Consider the following 25,180-nt stretch of genomic DNA (forward strand, 5'->3'; position numbering starts at 1 on the left):
AAAAAAATTTTTAAATCTTTATTTATTTTTGAGACAGTGCAACAGGGGAGGGGCACAGAGAGACGGACAGAAGATTTGAAGTGGGCTCTGTGCTGATAGGCTGACAGCAGCAACCCTGATGTAGGGTTCGAACTCATGAACCACAAGATCATGACCTAAGCAGAAGTCTGATGCTCAACCAACTGACCCACCCAGGTACCCCTGGAAATTTTTTTAAAAGACAAATGCAGGTGCACCTGGGTGGCTCAGTTGGTTAGCCATCTGATCTTGATTTCAGCTCAGGTCATGATCTCCTGGTTCCTGGGCTCAGGCCCCACATCAGGCTCTGCCCTATCAGCATTGAGCCTGCTTGGGATTCTCTCTCTCCCTCTCTCTCTGCCTCTCGCCTGCTTGCACTCTCTCTCTCAAAATAAACGTAAAAAAATAAAAATAATAAATAAAAGGCAAATGTGGCTATGATTGGTATGGGTAGAGGGAAAGCATTCTCTTACACATTGCTTGTAAAACTGTGAATTGTTACAAGGTGTTTTGGAAAGCAATCTTAGCAAAATCTGTTGAAATATATTAAATGCGTACATCCATCAACCCAATTATCCCTCCCTGAGAATTTAACCCAAAGAAATATGTGTACCATATATATATATAGCTATAAAAAACATTTGAGATGATTTATAAAACAGATTTTAAAAAACGTTTTATAACGTACATTTTTTTTATTTTTTATTTTTTTTGTATATTTATTTTTGAGACAGGGAGAGACAGAGCATGAACAGGGAAGGGTCAGAGAGAGGGAGACACAGAATCTGAAACAGGTTCCAGGCTCTGAGCTGTCAGCACAGAGCCCAACGCAGGGCTCGAACTCACAGACCGCAAGATCATGACCTGAGCCGAAGTCGGACGCTTAACCGACCGAGCCACCCAGGCGCCCCTAAAACAGATTTTGAAAAAGTGGCCATCCAACAGAGCTCAGTTTGGCGAGGAACAAAGGCGCTCGCCAGCGCCATCTCCCTCGCCCATCCCCCAGCCAAAATCCCAAAGGGAACCAGTTACTGCCAGGGAACTTGCTTGATCTGCGCAAACACCCAACGCTGTGCTTCTGCGGAGCCACCCCTCCGGCAGCGGGTCTGACTCCCTCCCGCTGCCACAGGGCCCCTCCTGAAGTGGATCACCGAAGGAGAAGCGAGCTAAGCCTGCCCCTCCTGCCCCCGTGCACCTTGCCTACCCACCCCAGCTAATATGCCAGATCCCCAGCACCACAAGCCTGGCAGTGTGCAAGTAGCCCAGACGGGCCACGGCCACCCCACAGTGAATCCCGCCCCTAGGAGAGGGGAAGAGAAGGCACACACCAGTCTGACTGTAGCCCCAGCGGTGGGCTGGGGGCAGACATCACGTCTGATTGCGGCCACGCCCACCAACTCCAGTTATACACTACAGCACAGGGGAAGTGCCCTGCAGGTCTGCACCACTCCAGGGACTATCCAAAAAGACCAAACGGAAAAATTCCCCTCAAAAGAATCTCCAGGAAATAACAACAGCTAATGAACTGATCAAAAAGGATTTAAATAATATAACAGAAAGTGAATTTAGAATAATAGTCATAAAATTAATCACTGGACTTGAAAACAGTATAGAGGACAGCAGAGAATCTATTGCTACAGAGATCAAGGGACTAAGGAATAGTCAGGAGGAGCTGAAAAATGCTATAAACGATATGCAAAATAAAATGGAAACGACCACTGCTCGGATTGAAGAGGCAGAGGAGAGAATAGGTGAACTAGAAGATAAAATTATGGAAAAAGAGGAAGCTGTGAAAAAGAGAGATAAAAAAATCCAGGAGTATGAGGGGAAAATTAGAGAACTAAGTGATGCACTAAAAAGAAATAATATATGCATAATTGGTATCCCAGAGGAGGAAGAGAGAGGGAAAGGTGCTGAAAGGTGTACTTGAAGAAATAGTAGCTGAGAACTTCCCTGAACTGGGGAAGGAAAAAGGCATTGAAATCCAAGAGGCACAGAGAACTCCCTTCAGACATAACTTGAATCGATCTTCTGCACGACATATCATAGTGAAACTGGCAAAATACAAGGATAAAGAGAAAATTCTGAAAGCAGCAAGGGATAAACGTGCCCTCACATATAAAGGGAGACCTATAAGACTCGTGACTGATCTCTCTTTTGAAACTTGGCAGGCCAGAAAGGCATGGCAGGAGATCTTCAATGTGATGAACAGAAAAAAGTATGCAGCCGAGAATCCTTTATCCAGCAAGTCTGTCATTTAGAATAGAAGGAGAGATAAACATCTTCCCAAACAAACAAAAACTGAGGGAAGTTGTCACCACTAAACCAGCCCTACAAGAGATCCTAAGGGGGGGGTCCTGTGAGACAAAGTACCAGAGACATCGCTACAAGCATGAAACATACAGACATCACAATGACTCTAAACCCGTATCTTTCTATAATAACACTGAATGTAAATGGACTAAATGCGCCAACCAAAAGACATAGGGTATCAGAATGGATAAAAAAACAAGACCCATCTATTTGCTGTCTACAAGAGACTCATTTTAGACCTGAGGACACCTTCAGATTGAGAGTGAGGGGATGGAGAACTATTTATCATGTTACTGGAAGCCAAAAGAAAGTTGGAGTAGCCATACTTATATCAGACAAACTAGACTTTAAATTAAAGGCTGTAACAAGAGATGATGAAGGGCATTATATAATAATCACAGGGTCTATCCATCAGGAAGAGCTAACAATTATAAATGTCTATGCGCCGAATACCGGAGCCCCTAGATATATAAAACAATTACTCATAAACATAAGCAACCTTATTGATAAGAATGTGGTAATTTCAGGGGACTTTAACACTCCACTTACAGAAATGGATAGATCATCTAGACACACGGTCAATAAAGAAACAAGGGCCCTGAATGATACATTGGATCAGATGGACTTGACAGATATATTTAGAACTCTGCATCCCAAAGCAACAGAATATACTTTCTTCTCGAGTGCACATGGAACCTTCTCCAAGATAGATCATATACTGGGTCACAAAACAGCCCTTCATAAGTATACAAGAATAGAAATTATACCATGCATACTTTCAGACCACAATGCTATGAAGCTTGAAATCAACCACAGGAAAAAGTCTGGAAAACCTCCAAAAGCATGGAGGTTAAAGAACACCCTACTAGAGAATGAGTGGGTCAACCAGGCAATTAGAGAAGAAATTTAAAAATATATGGAAACAAACGAAAATGAAAATACAACAATCCAAACGGCTTTGGGATGCAGTGAAGGCAGTCCTGAGAGGAAAATATATTGCAATCCAGGCCTATCTCAAGAAACAAGAAAAATCCCAAATACAAAAATCTAACAGCACACCTAAAGGAAATAGAAGCAGAACAGCAAAGGCAGCCTAAACCCAGCAGAAGAAGAGAAATAATAAAGATCAGAGCAGAAATAAACAATATAGAATCTAAAAAAACTGCAGAGCAGATCAACGAAACCAAGAGTTGGTTTTTTGAAAAAATAAACAAAATTGACAAACCTTTAGCCAGGCTTCTCAAAAAGAAAAGGGAGATGGCCCAAATAGATAAAATCATGAATGAAAATGGAATTAATACAACCAATCCCTCAGAGATACAAACAATTATCAGGGAATACTATGAAAAATTATATGCCAACAAATTGGACAACCTGGAAGAAATGGACAAATTCCTAAACACCCACACTCTTCCAAAACTCAATCAGGAGGAAACAGAAAGCTTGAACAGACCCATAACCAGCGAAGAAATTGAATCGGTTATCAAAAATCTCCCAACAAATAAGAGTCCAGGACCAGATGGCTTCCCAGGGGAGTTCTACCAGACGTTTAAAGCAGAGATAATACCTATCCTTCTCAAGCTATTCCAAGAAATATAAAGGGAAGGAAAACTTCCAGACTCATTCTATGAAGCCAGTATTACTTTGATTCCTAAACCAGAGACCCAGTAAAAAAAGAGAACTACAGGCCAATATCCCTGATGAATATGGATGCAAAAATTCTAAGATACTAGCAAATCGAATTCAACAGCATATAAAAAGAATAATTCACCATGATCAAGTGGGATTCATTCCTGGGATGCAGGGCTGGTTCAATATTCTCAAATCAATCAACGTGATACATCACATTAATAAAAGAAAAGAACCATATGATCCTGTCAATCGATGCAGAAAAGGCCTTTGACAAAATTCAGCACCCTTTCTTAATAAAAACCCTTGAGAAAGTCAGGATAGAAGGAACACACTTAACATCATAAAAGCCATTTATGAAAAGCCCACAGCTAACATCATCCTCAATGGGGAAAAACTGAGAGCTTTTTCCCTGAGATCAGGAACACGACAGGGATGCCCACTCTCACCGCTGTTGTTTAACACAGTGTTGGAAGTTCTAGCATCAGCAATCAGACAACAAAAGGAAATCAAAGGCATCAAAATTGGCAAAGATGAAGTCAAGCTTTCACTTTTTGCAGATGACATGATACGATACATGGAAAATCTGATAGACTTCACCAGAAGTCTGCTAGAACTGATACATGAATTCAGCAAAGTCGCAGGATACAAAATCAATGTACAGAAATCAGTTGCATTCTTATACACTAACAATGAAGCAACAGAAAGACAAATAAAGAAACTGATCCCATTCACAATTGCACCAAGAAGCATAAAATACCTAGGAATAAATCTAACCAAGGATGTAAAAGATTTGTATGCTGAAAGCTATAGAAAGCTTATGAAGGAAATTGAAGAAGATATAAAGAAATGGAAAGACATTCCCTGCTCATGGATTGGAAGAATAAATATTGTTAAAATGTCAATACCACCCAAAACTATCTACACATTCAATGCAATCCCAATCAAAATTGGACCAGCATTCTTCTCGAAACTAGAACAAGCAATCCTAAAATTCATACGGAACCACAAAAGGCCCCGAATAGCCAAAGTAATTTTGAAGAAGACCAAAGCAGGAGGCATCACAATCCCAGACTTTAGCCTCTACTACAAAGCTGTAATCATCAAGACAGTATGGTATTGGCACAAAAACAGACACATAGACCAATGGAATAGAATAGAAACCCCAGAACTAAACCCACAAACGTATGGCCAACTCATCTTTGACAAAGCAGGAAAGAACATCCAATGGAAAAAAGACAGTCTCTTTAACAAATGGTGCTGGGAGAACTGGACAGCAACATGCAGAAGGTTGAAACTAGACCACTTTCTCACACCATTCACAAAAATAAACTCAAAATGGATAAAGGACCTGAATGTGAGACAGGAAACCATCAAAACCTTAGAGGAGAAAGCAGGAAAAGACCTCTCTGACCTCAGCCGTAGCAATCTCTTACTCGACACATCCCCAAAGGCAAGGGAATTAAAAGCAAAAATGAATTACTGGGACCTTATGAAGATAAAAAGCTTCTGCACAGCAAAGGAAACAACCAAGACAACTAAAAGGCAACCAACGGAATGGGAAAAGATATTTGCAAATGACATATCAGACAAAGGGCTAGTATCCAAAATCTATAAAGAGCTCACCAAACTCCACACCCGAAAAACAAATAACCCAGTGAAGAAATGGGCAGAAAAATGAATAGACATTTCTCTAAAGAAGACATCCGGATGGCCAACAGGCACATGAAAAGATGCTCAACGTCGCTCCTCATCAGGGAAATACAAATCAAAACCACACTCAGATATCACCTCACGCCAGTCAGAGTGGCCAAAATGAACAAATCAGGAGACTATAGATGCTGGAGAGGATGTGGAGAAACGGGAACCCTCTTGCACTGTTGGTGGGAATGCAAATTGGTGCAGCCGCTCTGGAAAACAGTGTGGAGGTTCCTCAGAAAATTAAAAATAGACCTACCCTATGACCCAGCAATAGCACTGCTAGGAATTTACCCAAGGGATACAGGAGTACTGATGCATAGGGGCACTTGTACCCCAATGTTTATAGCAGCACTCTCAACAATAGCCAAATTGTGGAAAGAGCCTAAATGTCCATCAACTGATGAATGGATAAAGAAATTGTGGTTTATATACACAATGGGGTACTACATGGCAATGAGAAAGAATGAAATATGGCCTTTTGTAGCAACGTGGATGGAACTGGAGAGTGTGATGCTAAGTGAAATAAGCCATACAGAGAAAGACAGATACCACATGTTTTCACTCTTATGTGGATCCTGAGAAACTTAACGGAAACCCATGGGGGAGGAAGAGGAAAAAAAAAAAAAGAGGTTAGAGTGGGAGAGAGCCAAAGCATAAGAGACTCTTAAAAACTGAGAACAAACTGAGGGTTGATGGGGGGTGGGAGGGAGGGGAGGGTGGGTGATGGGTATTGAGGAGGGCACCTTTTGGGATGAGCACTGGGTGTTGTATGGAAAGCAATTTGACAATAAATTTCATATATTGAAAAAATAAATAAATAAAAGATATTTATTTACTCAAAAAAAAAAAAAGTGGCCATCCATGGGAGAATGATTGAAGTTGCGTACATCCACGCCGGGGACTATTATGTGTTTCTAAAAAGAATGAATTGACATATTCAGGTTGACTTGTAGGTAATGCCACAAAGTTGTAGGAGGAAGGAGTGGTTAATAAACAAACCTCTGGGTGTGTCAGGGGTGGGGATGAGATATATACACGTATGAAGAACAGCATGAAAGGACACCTAATAGGCTGTAGACAAAAGTTAGAGGAGAAAACACAAGGGAGAAGTAGCATACAAGCAAAAAAAAAAAAAAAAAGAAAAAAAGAAAAAAGGAAAAAAAAATTTGAACTGTATTATCCCCCAGCATATATGTTATGATCCCATTTATTCTATGTATGCATAAAAATTAGTGGAAAAGGTTACATTCCTAATTAAAAACCTACGGGGATAGCCCTGATATACTAAGTAAAAAGCAAAAAACAAAAATGGCAAATTAATAGATTCTCTTTTGGTAAAAACAACTGAATTCCTGCATATGTGTACGTTTGTATGAGCAAGGTAAAGGTGTGGGAAGAGTCACACAGGCTGTCATGAGTTATCTCAGGAGACTGAGATTGGACAGTGAGGTCAAGATAAAGGAGATAATTAACTCCTTCATAGATCTCACATTATTTCACATGTTACAACAGCAAGTCTGTCATCTGAAAGACGTCGAATAAAGAAATGGTCTGTGTCTGTAACATTACTCTACCCTTAACAGTCTAGAAATGTCACTCTGTGGGAAAAAACTGTGAAGCAAGAGAAATTTCAAATATTTACCACTCTACTTCCATCTTCTTGGATGACTTGGATATGAAACTTTTCGATATCTTTAAAAAGATAAACAAAAGAAAGACAGTTTAACCTTTATGAAAATTATGAGCACCTTTTTACACCTAACAGTGGTGAACGTTTATTTATAAAAGCAATGCAGATGAATCAACTGGCTGGAAAAATAGTATTATCACAGAGAGCAATTTCATAATATAAGTGCAAAACAAAACCCACCTTTCTCCAGCCTCTCTCCATAGTCTATTGCAAATCTAGCATTTACTCTGCTCCTCAATGTCAACAATGGATGAGACATTTAACCCTTCTGCTCCCCTGGGTTTCCTCAAATGTTGGCCTCCCCTGCACCATCAGTCTTATTTGGAGCTAACAGGGGTTCCTTTGGCAGGGTTTATCTCCAATTTCCAAATATCATATGAAAATATCATATGAAAATAATGGGGAGAAAACTCATTATACAAGATATTGGGGGGTATTTTTACAGGGATCAGTTTCACAATAAGAGAACTCTCAGCAATTTAGGTAGATTTGTGGATGGTCCCTTTCTCTCAGGAAGCAATCTAGAATTAGCCATACTTAACCTTCTGCCAGACTAGGTACAAAAATGGGAGACAGATAATTGGTCAAGAGCATAGAAAGTGAACATGAACCTAACACCCCCAGGCCTGTTCTTCCCATTATCAATCAGCAATTTCATTTTATAACATGAAAGATGGCTTACGAGGTAAGATCCACGAGTGGATTTTGTCCCTTCTCTGCTACCCTCCCCATCCAAAGTGAAAAAAACTTCATTAGAGGATGTCCCAATCTTATTTCAGGTAGAATGTGACCAAGTATGTGTCCTCAAATTCTACTATCAAATTCTACTGGCTTCTAATACCTTCCTCCTTCTCCATCCAAGGTGACAGATACCCTGAAGAAGGATGAACTAAAGAAGGTAAAAGTGACCTCCACAACTGGTCTACACTCTACCATGTGACAAACATGGAAATCCATGCATATAGGAGCCCATCATTCCTGGGATGGGAAACAGAGCAGAGCCTAAGGGGACAAGTGGGGCGAAAAGGAAAAGCCCTTCCACAGGAGTGCTAGATCTGAAATGAACATCAAAGGTCAGATGGACCTTCAGCACTGGTGAGTGAACATCTAGAAGATTCAGTCAAGTCCCATACTTCACTAGGAGATGTGCCCTTCATGAAGTTTGTATATATCATCTAAAGATACACTTACATTTCTCTTCTGAAACCAGTAACAGATGGTTCTCTGGAAGGGGGTGACTTTCCACATGGGGGTAGAGAAACTATAAAAAGGAAATGAACCAAAATCATAAGCAAAGACTATCTTACTTACACAAATATTCCAAAAGTGTTTGATCACTGTACTACTACACAGCCTAGAAGGTACTGGGAACCACCGAATAGTTTGCAGACACACATTACAAATGGAAGCAAGGAGGAAAAAGAAACACTTTCAGGAGCTCAGTTTTCCAGGGGGAAATTGATGGCAGGCCAACATAATTCATTTAAACAGTAAGGCTAAAGTATAAGCTTATTTCTAGAGATGGTGCTTCCTATTTTGGAGCGTGATTCTGAAGCTAATCAGAAACAATATAAACATCAGTACAGAAAGTTCTGTTTTGCAAGCACACAAAAAAGGGGTCAATACATCTGTTGTGCAATTAAATGTAGTATTTAATTTGACAACCAAGTAAATGTAGGCTCTCCTACAACTTCCAAAGTCCCACATCCAAAAGACAAAGCACAACGTAACATGGGACTTTCCAATGCAGAAGAGTGAGTCACGATGTGGCATGTGGTGGAGGATTTGCAAGCCTCAAATAATAGAATGACTGCCGTTGGGAAGAAAAGGCTCCATCCACCCTACTCCTCCTTCTCTATGCTCTCCCATATGGGTCAGCCCACAGGACAAAGCAGCCAGCCAGAAACAGCCTGATGTCATCAGCAGTGATAATGAGGGAAAAGGGGCCCTGGGATGACTCCAGTGACTTAATTCTTTCATCATCAAAAGGGTGACTATAAATCAGCAGTTTCATTTTGTAACATGAAAAACAGCTTACTAGATAGGATCCACCCGTGAATTTTGTTGTTTCCCTCCACAGTTCAAAGCATTATGAAAGAACATAGCCTTTTTATGTCCTTATTTTATAATCGGCAGCCTTTCTAAAGACTAGGAACATTTTTGACAAAATGTATTACCTGGTGTTCTAACTTTTCATGATGACAAAATGAAAATAGAACTGGCAATTTTTTTTTAAGTTTATTTGTTTACTTTTGAGAGAAAGAGCACAAGCAGAGGAGGGTCAGGGAGAGAGGAAGACACAGAATCTGAAGCAGGCTCCAGGCTCCGAGCTCTCAGCTGAGAGTTCGATGCGGAGATGGAACTCACCAAAGGTGAGATCATGACCTGAGCCGAAGTCGGACACCTAATCAACTGAGCCACCCAGGCACCCCTAGAACTGGCAAAATTTTTTTAATTGTCCATAGTCAAGTTTCCTTTTTAGAATTGAAAAACAGAACATTAACGATACACCATTTTTCATGGCAAATCTTCAAAATTATAAAATAGTACTGTAGAATTCAGCTATGAAAATAATGTAGAACTTACTATGTCCTGATTTGTGAAATTGTGCACCTCAAACAGGAAACTGCCTGTCCTGGGGTTGAGGAGAAGCAAAGCTGAGTGACACCATACAGATAGCGGAAGAGCCAACACTCGGTGCCTCAAAACAAGGAAATATTCCTAGAGAAGATGATTCGGCCTCCCTTGGGACTACAGAGGTGGCCAAGGCGTACTTGCCTAGGGCTGTGACCTGGAGTATGATGCTGACAAGTTCTAAGCCTTTGCCTGGTGTTTGTGCCGCAATCAGTGAGAACATGATTTTAAAAGTTCCATTTAGGTGGTGGTGGTTCTCCTTTCTATTATGAGGCAGCCTTAGAGCAAGGCCTAGAAATGAGAATATAAATAGACTTCAGGGCACCTGGGGGGGCTCAGTCAGTTGAGCGTCTGCCTCTTGATTTCAGCTCAGGTCATGACTTCACAGTCTGAGACTGAGCTCCTGTGTCAGGCTCTGTGCTGGGCACGGAGCCTGCTTGAGATTCTCTCTCTCTCTCTTTTCCTCTGCCCCTCCCCTGCTTGCATGTGTGCTCATTCTCAAAAATAAAAAGAGACAGACAGACAGGTTTTAGACACAGCTCTATAAAAGCATGCAAGGTTTTTGTTTTCTTGCAGTTTGAGTAGAGGTCTATATAGATTACATCGTATTAGGGAAATATTTATCTTCACAGATATGGAGCTAGACTCTGATTATTAATACTCAGTTGGAAGATATGCACTATAGGTGGATATCTGGAGCCATTTGGAAGATGCAGGTCATGCTGGTAGGCGATTCTCCAAAGGTACCGGGTTGGGATCCAAACCCTAACCACTACTGTCCTGCTCAAGTTTCTCTGTGAAGGAGGTCAAGGCTGCACATACAGACTTGGGGAAATGTACTATCAGAGATCACCATGAATGTTTTGGTAAGGAAAGGGAGACAGATTTCAGGGCAAGACCAAATTCAGTGGACAATGAATGGCATTTCTCTAAAGGGGAGAAGGAGGGAGAAAGGGAGGTGGGGGGGTTGTCCTGGATGGAGGTTTGGAGGATTTTCTCCCTCCAGAAACATAAGAATGAGGAGCAGGGAGCAGGGCTAGGCACAGAGATGGGTCCTCAAGACAAGTACGAGTTTTACCTCATTTGGGTGGGGACTTCCCCTTTGGCCTATGGATGCAGTCATGCATCATGTACTATTAATTGCTTTTAATTAAGATAAAATTTGCATAACAGAAAAATCACCTTTTTAACTGTTTTAAAGTATACAGTTCAGTAGTTGTTAATACATTCACAATGCTGTGCAACTACATACTTATAAAAATCCTTTCCCTCCTGTGCTCTAATTCCCTTTAGCTGCCCTAATCCTTCATTAGTATCTCCATTGCCTACTCAGCCCTGAGTGGACATGCTAAGGAAGCCAAGAACAGACCAAAAAAGGGAAGTGTGGTCTGCCCCATAGTCACCCCTGTACTGATGACAGTGTAAACATAGCAGCTTCCTGACGGAGGAGGAATACAGCCTAGGAGCTGGAAACAGGCAGTGGCCCCCAGTGAAGGACCTGGGGGGGTGGGGATGGGAGAGAGGTCCCTCTCCTGACACATTGCAAGAGGGAGACCCAGTGGCTTGAGGCTGGGAGTAGGCAGGGGTGGGGGGGGGGAGCAACGAGAAGCAGAGAGTTCAGGTTACACGAGGAAGTTATGCTATAGCACTGCATGAACATGTACAGTCCACTGTCATCTGTGGTAGTCAGATCGCATGGAGTCACCACAAACACCGTATACTGAATGCTGAACCATTACTCCTAGGGGACATACAAGGACAGGCTCCTGCCTGGCCACAACATTTTTGTCAACGAATTAATACATAATTTTGTTTCGTGTGTATTCCTGTTTTTATAAAACACATTTAATATATATTGTTGATCCATTAGCATTAAACTCATGGTCAACAGCACTCATGCCCTAATGAAGCTAACCTAACCCACATATTCTCTCTATAAAGCATATGGCAGCCTTCTTGAGCTTAGGGACAGTAGCCAGCACTTTAGCACTATGCATGGGGGACATTTGAAAAGTGAAATCACCAACAAAAAGCTCAAAAATGTGAAAATCATGGCGCTAAATAGATCATAAAAATGACATTCATTTATAGGATAAGAACTCAATCAAGAAGGCAGTGTCTCGTTGTTCAACCTCAGCTGAGTGACAAATTTTTCACCACTTTCCACATGTCTGTAGATAACTGTGACGGCACCAAGAGTATTGACTTTGATGTCACAAATAGATTTTAGTGAGTAGGACAACTCACAAATTCAGAATGTGCTTGTAATGAATGTTGACTAGATCTGGTCCATCCACACTGTACCTACAGTGCTTCTGTACCATTTCATGGAGCTGACAAATTCAGTGATTTAGCCATTTAATCATGTGTACTCTGTCAACTATGTGAATACACCAAACAAACTTTTCTTTAAACTTACCTTAAATGTGTGTTGAGAGTATTTTATCATGTAAAAACATTATAAACCATGACATAACAGAGACAGAGGAACTAGGTTTGAGTTTTGATTTCCGTGTTTGCAAAAGGTGAGCTGATAATTCCAACCATACCCATCTACCAGATTGCTTTGAGGATTGAATGTGATAATGGGTGTGAAAACACTTGGTAAGCACCACTGCCTCTAGGTTTCACACCTTCTGATTAGTGAGATGAGTGATAAATGGACATGCTCGCTTACCTGCACCCAAATATAGCTATCCACTGCTTTTAGAACCTTCACATTGTTAACAGGATGGATTTCAACCAACAAAGTTAAACACTTTGATCCTACAAAGGAAAGGAGGCTTTTAGTAAGAAGATGAGAATGTCATTCATGATCTTCTCCATGTACGTCTGAACTTGGAAAATATAAACACGTTACCTGTTGTATTAGCTATTCAACCAGGAAAAGTAATTTTCTTAAAATTTACATTGACGGTTCTTAAAACCCACAACAGATAAAGAAAACCTCATGAAAGAGAAAGCAATACGCATTCATGAACAAGTGAGGAACAAGTTCTTGCCCACTCCTCAGCCACTTGGCACAGCTTCATAGGCCCTCTGAGTTTCTAAGTCTAAGCAAACACAACTCAATTCTCTATCACTCCAATTCTGCAGCACACTGGCAAATACTGCTTGTGTATGAAAATGTAAAGATCTTTCTGAAGCATGAACATGTTACAGTTGAGAGTGCCTATTAAGAGGACAGGGGCTTGGCTTCCCTTGGGAAAGGTACTGGAACTGCCCTGATAAAGACCCACTTACTTCCTCAGTGTCACATTGTAGCAAATGTCCTAAAAGATAGCAATTAAAAGGGAAGTCCTTGGACACAGGCTACAATGGGATTACCACAGATATCTACATTTAGGCCAAAAGTTCCCCTCCCCTAAGACTAAACCTCAGAGAAGAAGGAGTTGTCTTATATCTGAGTTCTTATAAAGACTTAACTATTCTCTGATGCTTTTTCAATGACTTTATTTTGAAAAATAATATACAACTTGGAGACAGCACAGCAACCTGGAATTGAATCAGTGCCAGTTTTCACTATTTAAGTAACTAACCTGATAGCATTGCTTAGGAAAAACAACAACAACAAAAACAAAAAAAACAAACAAAAAAAAAACCCCAAAACCCAAAAAGTCTTAGGTAGGGTGCCTGGGTGGCTCAGTTGGCTAGGTTAAGTGTCTGACTCTTGATTTCGGTTCAGGCCATGACCTCACGGTTCCTGGGGATCAAGCCCCGTGATGGGCTCTGCACTGACAGCCCAGGGTCTGCTTGGGATTTTCTCTCACCCTCTCTCTCTCTGCCCCTCTCCCACTCCTGCTCTTTCTCTCTCAAAAATAAATAAGTAAACATTTTTATTTTAAGGGAAAGAATGTGAAACAATTCCTGGGATATGGCCTCACAATTGCAAGGACTGGATATCTCTATAAACATGCTTTTTAAAGATTACTGAGAAAGCAAGACAGTGAGTTATTATGTGGGATCTGAAATATACAAGGACAGAACAAATGAAAATCAAATACTGTTTGGTCAATGGTACTTACAGCTTGGGATAAAAATTCCAGTGACACTGCGGCACCTGGGTGGCTTAGTCGGTTGGGCGTCCGACTGCGGCTCAGGTCATGATCTCATGGCTTGTGGGTTCGAACCCCACATTGGGCTCTGTGCAGCACAGAGCCTGAAGCCTGCTTCAGATTCTGTGTCTCCCTCTCTCTGCCTCTCCCCTGCTCGCACTCTCTCACTCAAGAATAAATAAATATATAAAAAACAAAACAAACAAAAATCCCAGTGAGACGATCATACACCAGTTCGAAAGAACTATACTTCTTTTTTTTTTTAATTTTTTTTTAACGTTTATTTATTTTTGAGACAGAGAGAGACAGAGCATGAGCAGGGGAGGGTCAGAGAGAGAGGGAGACACAGACTCTGAAACGGGCTCCAGGCTCTGAGCTGTCAGCACAGAGCCCGACGCGGGGCTCGAACTCACGAACCATGAGATCATGACCTGAGCCGAAGTCGGCGGCTTAACCGACTGAGCCACCCAGGCGCCCCGAAAGAACTATACTTCTAATAACTGGGACAGAGGTAAAGCTCAGGAGCTTTGGGAATCTGCTTGATCACTCAAAAAGAAAAAAAAAAGGGGGTTCTAGGAATAAGAAAAACATTGGTGCCAACGATACTTAAGAAAAATAGAAATGTTTTGTGAAATGTGACAATGAGAAAAAAACTATTTTCCTTATTATTTTATACGAAGTATGTATAACTAAGTAAATAAAGTAGTATAAGTTGACATTTGGCTATTTTATCTCTTGTCCTAAAAGTCTATATATTCCAATTTGGGGAACAAAAAAACCCCACCTTTTAAGGGGACATGTAGAGGATCCTACTCATTGCAAAAGTAAAGAATCACCTCACATTTGGATTTTTTGGCAGTGAATTTGATAACCAGCTATCAGCTAAATTCACTTGATTTTAAAATGGGAGGATTTTCAAGGACAGAAACTATCTTCCTACACGAATCTTTCCCTTCTTTAGGGCAGCCCAGACACTTAACTAATATAATCAGCATAGTCATAAGAGTAATCGTGGAAAAGGAATTTCTCTCAATAACACACCATGTGCTTTCATGGTGTGATATGATGCACTCTGGATCAGGATTCTAGAGACATCAGCTCTAGTGTCAACTAGAAACGATGAAGCTTTCAAGGCTTTAGTGCCTTGCTATTAAAAAAAAAAAAAAAAAAACTACAGAATCAGATCATTTCCACAATCACTTTCAGTCATGAAATCCCATGATTCCATGAAGTACTTACAGTTGTCTTAAGAAGTTAGAGAATACCGATCTCAGGGGAGACTGGGAGGGCATCACTGAAGGGCAAGACGGATCCAGGCAGGATGTAGATATCACAGAAAGTAAAGACAGCAAGATCAAAAGTGACAACTTGGATGGACCTTGAGGGCGTTGTGTTAAGTGAAATCAGTCAGAAAAAGACACTGTATGGTATCTGTTATGTGTGGACTCTTGGAAAGAGAGAAAAAGAAACATGCGCATAGATACAGAGAACAAATTAGCAGTTACAAGAGGTGGGGGGTTGGGGTGGAGAATGGGAGAAATAAGTGAACTGTTCTGTCTTTTTAGCTTAAATAAATTGAACAAAAATTGAAAAAAAAATAAAAGCATAGGGATAGGCATGGCATGGGGAGGATAGAGTGGGCAAAAGAACCTGGTGAAGACACATGCTGTGAAAATTCTAGTATTTTTAAAGATGTGATCATTTAACTTCACTAGAGGTGCACCAAACTTTAAAGACTGACAAGGTTGGTAAAGGCCAGTAGGGCATGGTTCTGAAGCAGCTCTGGTTACTGGAGCTCTTGAACCAAAGCACAGCTCCAGGGAACATCCACAGCACTCAACTATCTATAATGACGCAGGGGACCCCAGGAGAGTCTCAGTGGCCAACACATGTGGACACCCCAATAGCTGCCCAGGGGGAATCTACTGTGCCTTGGGGCAAATGCAATTCCACAGGGGAGGGTGAAGGGGGGAGCTAGGCCCTTTAATTCTTTTCTTTCCCTAAATCTTTTTTATTTATTATTTTTTTAATGTTTGTTTATTTTTGAGAGAGACACACACAGAGTGTGAGTGGGGAAGGAGCAGAGAAAGAGAAAGAGAGAAAGAGAGAGACAGAATCCGAAGCAGGCTCCAGGCTCTGAGCTGATGGAACAAAGCCCGATGCGGGGCTCAAACCCATGAATGGTGAGATCATGACCTGAGCCAAAGTCAGAAGCTCAACCACCTGAGCCACTCAGGCTCCCTATCTTCTTCTTCTTCTTTTTTTTTTTTTTCAAGTAAGCTTGACCCAACATGGGCCTTGAATTCATGACCCTGAGATCAGAAGTCACATGTTCTACTGACTGCCAGGCATCTCTTTTTTCCCTCTTTTCCAAACAAAACATTAACTCTGCCATGGCCACAGCCAACAAGAGAAGCACTATTGATAAAAACTGTGCTGTAAAATATGTGGACCAAAGAACCCTGTATTGTTCATAGGAAAGATGTGACAGTTTGTCTCACTTACAATGGAAAAATCCCATAAGCAACAGAGTGTTAAACAACACCTCCAGGCAAACCACATTTTATAATTGAATGGCTTATCAGGTCATTCATGGACAAATAAAATAAGGCTTTCCAAAATAACTGTTCAAAGGGCAAAACATTATAATAGATTCTACAGTGCTTTCTGGTTACATCATTTCTAAACTCTTAACTGAACGAAGATCTCATAAGGGTCTCCATGATCTGTCTGTACTTTGGCCCCGTTTTCCTCTGGTCTTAGTTCCTACTGATTTGCCCCTTTTCATTCAGCCTCACTGACCTCACTATCCTTTTTTTTTTTTTTTCTCCCCTTTTAACCTCCTCACTGTCCTTGATCAGCAAATCCATCAAGTACACTCTGGCCTCAGGACCTTTGTGCTGGCTGTGGTCACAGCCAGAAATGTGCTTTCCCCACAGCCATGTGCTTGCTCCCTCCCTTCTTTCAGATCTCTGCTTAAATACTCATCTAATAGTATTTCCTAGCATCATCCCTCAAATAAACTAATTTCATTCAAATACTTGCCTCAGACTCTACTTTGGGGGGAAAACCCAAACCAAGACAAGAAATAATTTCAGGGGTCAGGATCACTTTAGCCCTGAGGGCTGGCGTGAGGGAGTGGGCAGCATGAAACAGGAAGAAGAGTCTACCACTGTAAGGAACCCAATCCAATTTGTGACCACTGTGGGATTTGAGCTGCATGCAGCGTGCCCTCAGAATAATCCACTTAAGGGATGGAAAGAAGAGTATTTATCCTTCAGCTCCTTGGCCCCTGGTTGGTCATGGCTTATGCTACTGGGAATCCTTTCCAGCCATGCTTCCAGGTGGCACACATGTAGGTAGCAAACAGAATTTCCCAAGGGCTCTGGGCACAAAGCAAGAAGCAGGTAGAGCAGCAGAGTTAAGGCACTGTCTGTCGAATTACGTTTGTGGGGAGCTGGTTCTTACCATGGCAGCTGGCATGAAAGGTGAGCTGAGAAGATATAAAGCATGAGGTAGCCAATACGATAACTAACAATGGTCATTTTAGTATTTTTAAAGATGCAATCAGATGATCTCACCAGAAGTGCACCAAACTTCAAGAGTAAGCGTATCTGAATAGGATTTAATTTAATAAAATTTACAGTAAAGTTGGTCTGAAAGTGCATTTTGTAATGTACATAATCGCCACTGTTCTGCATGACAATCAAGCACAGATGGTAAACATCAAGTGAAGAATATAGGTTCTACTGGTTTACCAGCATAATAAAGAATTCCAGAGGCAAATAGGAATAGGGGCCAAAAAGAACAGGGAGGCACAGGGAGCTAATCGAAGGATGTGTAGAGATGCCCAGGCTTGTGATTGGGAGAAGCACAAGAGACGAGGCCTTTCTCTTCTTAAGTAAAGGAAATTGAGGTCATATGCCTTTGTTTTAGGGTCAGGACACCAATGTCTTAGATCCTATTTCACTTAAACTAGTCCAGTTCCATCAGTTCTGAAGTGAGCATTGCACTTCATTCTAAGAGGAGCAGAGGATGTGAAGAGGGGGACATGGCACTCAAGAGGGAAGGTGGCTGTTGTGGTTCTCCGTGTAACAAGGCAGGAGGGAAGGCAAGGATGGTATAGATCATCAGATAGATGATGAGGTTTCCAGGTGAGCCTCCTGCCCAGCAGCATCTCCCATAATCTCTCTGCCAAGGTCCCTGAGAAGATCCCATCCAGACTTGACTCTGCTTCCCTTGACCCTCTAAGCTGACTCTGTGGGAACCCAGGACTGCCTCATAAGCCCCACGGGGAAGGAAGGTGCAAGAAGTTTTTCCATCACATACAACCACAGAAGAACACATCTGAGTGGGAACTATGCTAACAAAAGGAGCTTAAGCCCCGAATAAACACAACAGATGGGAAGCGCTGCAGGATGGGAATAGTAAGGGACTGAAATGAGAACTTGACCAGAGATTGAAAAATGGTGGTAGTCCATGGGCTACATCAGCCACAGGTGGTTATCACTGCCTGAGCAGAATTTTTAAAAAAATATTTGAGCCAAAATTTAAAATAAAGTTTTAGGGGCACCTGGGTGGCTCAGTCAGTTAAATGTTCAACTTTGGCTCAGGTCATGATCTCGCGGTTCATGTATTGGAGCCCTGCATCTGGCTCTGTGCTGACAGCTCAGAGCCTGAAGCCTGCTTCAGCTTCTGTGTCTCCCTCTCTCTCTGCCCCTCCCCTGCTCATGCTCTGTCTCTCAAACATGAATAAACGTTAAAATTTTTTTGATTAAATTAAAATTTTACATAAAGGTCCATACTTCTCTTGATAAATTGAAAAGCTGCTCCCACAGGGATTACTGCCGTCCTTTGAAGATGAGACCCATGCCCCAGGGGGCACTCCACCCACCATTAGTCTCTATAGCTCACCATGGCAATTGCCACACCTCTCTTGCATAACATTGCATTCCCAGCATCAAACACAGTGCCTGACCCACTGCAGGCACTTCTTTGTTGAGTTCTGGACAGATGGATGACACATAATGTTAAAAAGAAGGGGGGAGTATCACATAGATAATAAACTACAAAGTGACCTTGGCAAATGGGAATTTTTATTTAGAATTGGTGGACTACTCATAGTGTATTATGTACTGCTCAATAGTTCACCAGATGTTAAGAACAAAAATGCATTCTTGAAGGAATATCAACCCTTTAAAAGCCCAGCCCTTTACACCAGCTTCTGAACCATAGGATTCTAGTGTGTCCTCAGTGTTTATTTAGTCTGCAGGTACTAAATGCCTTTTTAATACTTCTACTATTCACTGTTACATTATTTTCTGTATTTTCTTGTTCTCTTGAAAAAAGTAAAAAAAAAACATTTTCATGACCTTTGCCTTTTCATTCTGAGATAAAGCTATTTGTAAAGATGTTTGAAATTTGACTTAGTTAATAAATCTTCATCTTTCAATAGACACTAAAAACTATGTCATACCTGGTTGAAGCTCATTCTTTCTTCCTTCTTTAGTAGAATGAACTAAACTCGCAGCTAATGGAAAAAGAAAAAAATAATCCATTAGCAAGTGATCCATGCAGTGGCTGGTTAAAGTTTACCATTTTAGACCTGAAATAAGTGAAGGCTCAAAAAATCTGTCAGTGGATGATAAAGGTAATGCAGAATGAAGTCTTTTTTTTTTCTTTTTTTTGTAGGTGGATTCCACAGATTTTTTATTTCAAAATTAATCTCCCAGGAGCATCTCCTCCCAGAAAATCATTGTTATAGAATAGTCAAATATAGCAAAAGTCCAATACTTTGAAACTCAACAAATGTAGTTTAGTTCTTGACATGTAGCAATAAAAGAGTCCAACTTACCCAGCAAAGTTCTATCACTATTGACAGAACAGCTGACAACGTGCAAGTCTTTTTCAAATGTATAGAGATGCTGTTAAAACAAAATTATTTTTTAATTTGGAGTTTTGTGTTAAATAACAATTATAGAATTCAAATTCCCATTTAGCTCTGAAACAGGTGTCATGGTGGCAAGACCTTTTATTAAAGAACCATCAATGAACCAGTTTATCCATACTGAGAAGCTTCAGATTATTTTTTTTTAACTTTTTATCTATTTTTGAGAGACAGAGAGGGACAGAGTGAGAGAGGGGGAAAGGTAGGGAGGGAGAGAGACACAGAATCCCAGGCAGGCTCTAGGCTCTGAGCTGTCAGCACAGAGCCTGATGTAGGGCTCAAACTCACAGACCGCGAGATCATGACCTGAGACAAAGTCGGACGCTTAACTGACTGAGCCACCCAGGTGCCCCTCAGATTATTTTTTAAGAAAAAGTCTGCAATCATAGACCAGAGTTGGCACTGAAGCTTAACCATGAGACAACATGACCAAGTGGTTAAGAGTTTAAACCTTGGAGCCAGGTTAAACACAGGATCAAATTCTGACTGTGCCACTTACTAGCTGTGTGACTTTAGACAATCTCTATCAGTAAAATAAAAATCATAATACCTATTTCATGAAATCCTTAGAAGGATCAAGTGAGATGATCCATTCAAAGCACTTATTATAATGTCTGCCACCCATAATAAGCATTCAGATGTCAGCTCTTATAATTATTGAGACAAGTAAAGTTTTAACCAAATTGTCTAACTATGATATCATTAACTAAGGCTAAGACAGAATCACAAGAGCATCTCCTCTAAGACTCTCATATTCAGAGCCTTGGCAAAGTAATCTTCTGTTTTTATTTAATTTTTATTTTTTAAAAAATTTTCTTGCTGTTTGAACAAGCAAGATTCCATTTCCTTATTAAATATTAAAGAAAATGAAAATGGTCATACAGGAGGAGGATATGACATGCAGATTTAGGAAATAAAGACAATTGTAGTTATATTAGGCAAACTCTCTTACAATACACTGAGAAGGTAAGAAAAGATCAAGAGTCTTAGACCTCAGGAGAGAACAGGCTAAGAGAAACAACACATGGCAGGAGTACTAGGAAAGTAATTAGTACCTATAGATACAAAAAGTACCAAGAATACACTAAAACCCTATGGCCAGAAGTTGAAAAATGTTGAGAAGTCACTAAACGCTTGATTAGAAAAAGTGGACTTTGAGTGAATAAGAAGGCTCTCAATTCATTTCAGACATTTTGGTCTCTTTTGACTCTTGCTCTGAGGGATTCTAAGTTATAAGTAAGAAGAATTATGGTTGTACACACTTAATTTTTAGTGTTTTACCTTTTTAATTATAAAATAACACGAGTATAGTCTCAGTGTTTAAAACACACAGACACCATCAAATAAAAAGTCAAAGCTCCCTGCTATGCTCACCCAGTACGAACTACCTTCCAAAAGGAAACATGTTTTTATTTACTCGCTAGGCTTGCAGATCTTTTTAAATGAATATATGTTTATGCATATGTATTCATACTTTCTTGAAAGTTTTTTTAAACATAAATGAAATGTGTTATTCTGGCAATTCGCTTTTTTCAGGTAATAGTATGTTTAGAGAACCTTCTGTGCCAGGGTACATTTCTAGACTTCCTGGTCCCTTAATATTTGTAAGTTGCTTTTACATAGGCACAAAGGGACCCCATTGTATTTACACTGAGAGTTAGGTAAGCCTGTCACGTCAACCATTGCTCTAGGTGGGTGGTTTGGGGAAAAATTAAGAAAAGGAGGCTGCGTTCTATACCTGGATGTTTAAGAAGTAAGAGAAGTGAAGGTTAAGGAGAAGAACACAGAGCCAGAGGTCAATATGAGATCCTAAACTTGTGAGAGCACACACACAAATCTCAGGAAGGCATTGGACTTCCTACATTCCTATGGAATATTGGATAATTGATTTGAGCCAATTTTGCTTAAATCTCAAAGGACTAAGAAACCTCAGGTAATGTTTTGGTCCAGGAGTTCTTGCACTTCATTCATTCATTCATTCATTCATTTTTCAAGATAATGGTCCAAGAGATGGTAAAAGGGAGGAGGCAAAAAAATTTTTTAGAAAATGAAATGAGAATATGTATCTAGAAAAAGGAGGCAGAAAGAAGTAAAAATCTCTAAAAACAATAAAGTAACTAATGAGTTATCTATGAATTATAGTAATTTTTACCTCATTTTGTCTGGTCTGGGAGTCATATAATCCAAAGAAGACATTTCCCTTATTGTCCTTAAAAAAATTAACCAGATATTTATTATATACCATTGTTCAGGAAGTTAGGATGTTGTTAGTCTTAAACCTGCAATAATTCAATCAATATTAGCAATTAGCACTCTAAAGGTAGCATGTCAGAAAGGGACCAAACCTGTTTCAACTAGTAATAGAGGCTCAAAGAGTGAAATGAATGAAGAGTGTACAGTTTGGTGAGTCTGGGGGACCCAGACTGGGGGGACCCTGGCTAGTAGGACAGAGCATAGTAAAGGAGTGAATCTTTTTATACTTCCTTTTATTTAATATAATATATATGATAGAGATTGGGAGTGGCTAAAACAAGTCTATGATATTCCTATAAATAAAACTTTTTGAATCACACAGTTTCCTTAAATGCAGCATACTTATAGACACAACTTAAAATAACTATTTTTTTTAAAGATTTTATTTTTAAGTAGTCTCTATACCCAACATGGGGCTTGAATTCACAACCCTGAGATCAAGAGTTGCATGCTCCACTGACTGGGTCAGTCAGGTGCCCCAACTTAAAATAACTTTTAAGCAAAAACAAAACAAAACAAAAAGCAAGCAAACAAAAAAACAGTAATACATCTACGCAAAGCAAACTGGCCACTAAAATTATTCTTTCGTGTTTCCCTACTATAGTAATCAGTAAAGTTAAATTTTCATTCCTGATAACACTGAACATTGAAAACATGTTAAATAATGCCTCAAAACAGATGATACCTAAACAGATTATGTAATCATATTTAATATGTTTCAAAGATCAAAACTTTACATATTAATTAGGTTTAAACGTCTTTCACTTAGCATTTGTTCCTCTGAAGAATGGAACTTCATTTATTCAAAAAATTTGAGTGCTGGGTCAGATATTGTATGTAATTTTTGTTTAAAAAAATATTTCCTAAGACTCAATTTCAATTAGTTTGTTGAATCTCATAAAATAAAAGTCATGTTAAAAGTTAAATGCCAGCACTTATTCTTACCCCTCAGTAAGATATAGCATAAAATTCTGTGAAAAAACATAAATGGTTAAAATAGTAAATTCTATGTCATGCATATCATACCACAATAAAAAAGCATACATACCTTATAGGTATAAATAACATTTCCATTTCTTTCAACATTTAGTATACGTAAGCTCTCATAATTATTTTCTAAAACACCTAAAATGATAATAGCAGCAAGTTAATATTTAACAGGGAATGTTTAAAAACATATCTAACAAATATTAGTGAAAAGCCAAATACAAAAGAGTACATACTGATGATTCTGTTATATAGAGTTTAAAAATAGGCAAAACTAATCTACTTAGTGACCTTTAGGGAAGAGGAAAGATCTAGTGATTGGGAGGTATCTCAAGGGAGCCTTCTGAGGTGCTGGTAATGCAATATGTGTTGGGTATACTGATATACTCGCTTAGCAATAACTCACTGAGCTGTACACTCTTAACCTAAATACTTTTCTGTATGTTATACTTCAATACATTTTAAGTAGCTATTAGTTTGTGCTTTATGTATTTTGAAACTATGTTATTAGAGGTATAAAAATTTAGTGCTGTTATAGCTTCCTGGTGGATTAACATTTAGGAACTCAGCAGAGTTATCAGATGAAAGCAACAAGATAAAAAGCAAGTAATAGTCAAGTCTTTTCTCACTGGCTATGAGAGTATAAGGAAGAGTCTATACCAGAGAAAGCATCAACTTCTCAGTTTATTTTCTCCCATGGAATGACATGTGGTGGAGGGTCAGGTAGATCAGTAGAGAGGTGGGGAATCTCTCACTGCTGAAGGAGCCCTCAACAAAAGGCTCCGGCAGTGTTGTGAACCCCAGGGTTCTCAGGGCAGAGAGAGGGAGAAGAGCTAACATGGACAAGTACTGAGTCAGTGTGGAGAAAGAGTATCTTCAAGGTTCCCCAACTTTTCCTGGGGTGGTTTCAGCACAGGTACCTAAAGAAGGTCTGTGTTGATAGCTCCTGATAAAGAGGCCTCTGAATGAAGGCACCCCAGCTGAGAACGCAGCTATGGATAAGATGATGGCCACCCAGAGGGGGCCTGAGTCGATTGCAACTCCCTTGGAGAACTGCAGTGCACTGGCTATGCACCAAGTCTGGTTGGGGGGCGGGGGCAGCTTTCCCCCCATGAGGGCTGCCAGGTAAAACTTCTTTATTTATTTGGGGGGGGGGCAGGGTGAGAAACACACAGAGAGAGAGAGAGAGATAGAGGGAGAGAGGGAGAGAGGGTGAGAGGGAGAGAGGGAGAGAGGGAGAGAGAGAGAGAGAGAAAAAGAGAGAGAGAGAGAGAGAGAGAGAGAATTCCAAGCAGGCTCTGTGCTATCAGCACACAGCCCGATGCTGAAATCCAGAATTGGATGCTTAACCAACGGAGCCACCCAGGCATCCCTAAGCTTTTGCAATTGCATACGGTTGTGCCTGAAAAATCACACATAGCTTTTTAACCAGGAGCTGGACTAGTTAATCCCTTTTTTCACCATAAAATGCCCTTTTTCATGAATACATTCTTTTTGCTTTTAAAGTTTACTTTGATTACAGTATAGCAACGTCAGCTGTCTTCTGATTAGTGCTTACATAACATTTTTTATCCTTTTATTATGAATCTTCCTGTGTCCTTACACCTAAGATATGTCTTACAAGCAACATCCTTTAGAGTATGTGGTCCGTTTACATTTAATCACTGATATGTTGGGTTTGTATCAATGATATTACTATTTATTTTCTATACGACTCAATTGTTTTTTCTTGCCTTCTTCTGGATTAATCAAAAAACTTATTTAATTCTCCTACTTATTAATTTGTTATACAATCTTTTAGTATTACTACTTATCCTAAAGATTACAATACTAGTCCTTAACTAATTATGTTTTCATATTACGGGATGGCAAGAAATGTGAAGCAAGTGAAATGTCATACACTGCTAACAGGAATATATATTGGAAAACTGGCAGTAGCTACTAAAGCCGAAC

General features: G+C 40.1%; 1 protein-coding gene across 11 annotated transcripts in view; it reads right to left on the bottom strand.

The window, feature by feature from the left end:
• The window catches only part of LOC122206635 (gamma-secretase activating protein), a 103,634-nt gene that overhangs the window by 69,660 nt on the left and 8,794 nt on the right, over nucleotides 1–25,180 (bottom strand). For all 11 annotated transcript variants that reach the window (XR_006196544.1, XR_006196543.1, XM_042916030.1 and 8 more), the window contains exons 2-8: nucleotides 23,289–23,365; nucleotides 22,140–22,196; nucleotides 19,895–19,964; nucleotides 19,517–19,570; nucleotides 12,663–12,751; nucleotides 8,543–8,612; nucleotides 7,304–7,353 (exon numbers count right to left, since the gene is read on the bottom strand). Coding sequence is in view for 9 of the 11 variants with exons in the window: in XM_042916030.1 (XP_042771964.1) it covers nucleotides 7,304–7,353; nucleotides 8,543–8,612; nucleotides 12,663–12,751; nucleotides 19,517–19,570; nucleotides 19,895–19,964; nucleotides 22,140–22,196; nucleotides 23,289–23,365 (467 nt within the window). In the remaining 2 variants the exon portion in view is untranslated. The remainder of the gene's footprint in view (nucleotides 1–7,303; nucleotides 7,354–8,542; nucleotides 8,613–12,662; nucleotides 12,752–19,516; nucleotides 19,571–19,894; nucleotides 19,965–22,139; nucleotides 22,197–23,288; nucleotides 23,366–25,180) is intronic.

Source organism: Panthera leo, chromosome A2 (assembly GCF_018350215.1).
Source record: "Panthera leo isolate Ple1 chromosome A2, P.leo_Ple1_pat1.1, whole genome shotgun sequence".
NCBI lineage: Eukaryota > Metazoa > Chordata > Mammalia > Carnivora > Felidae > Panthera > Panthera leo.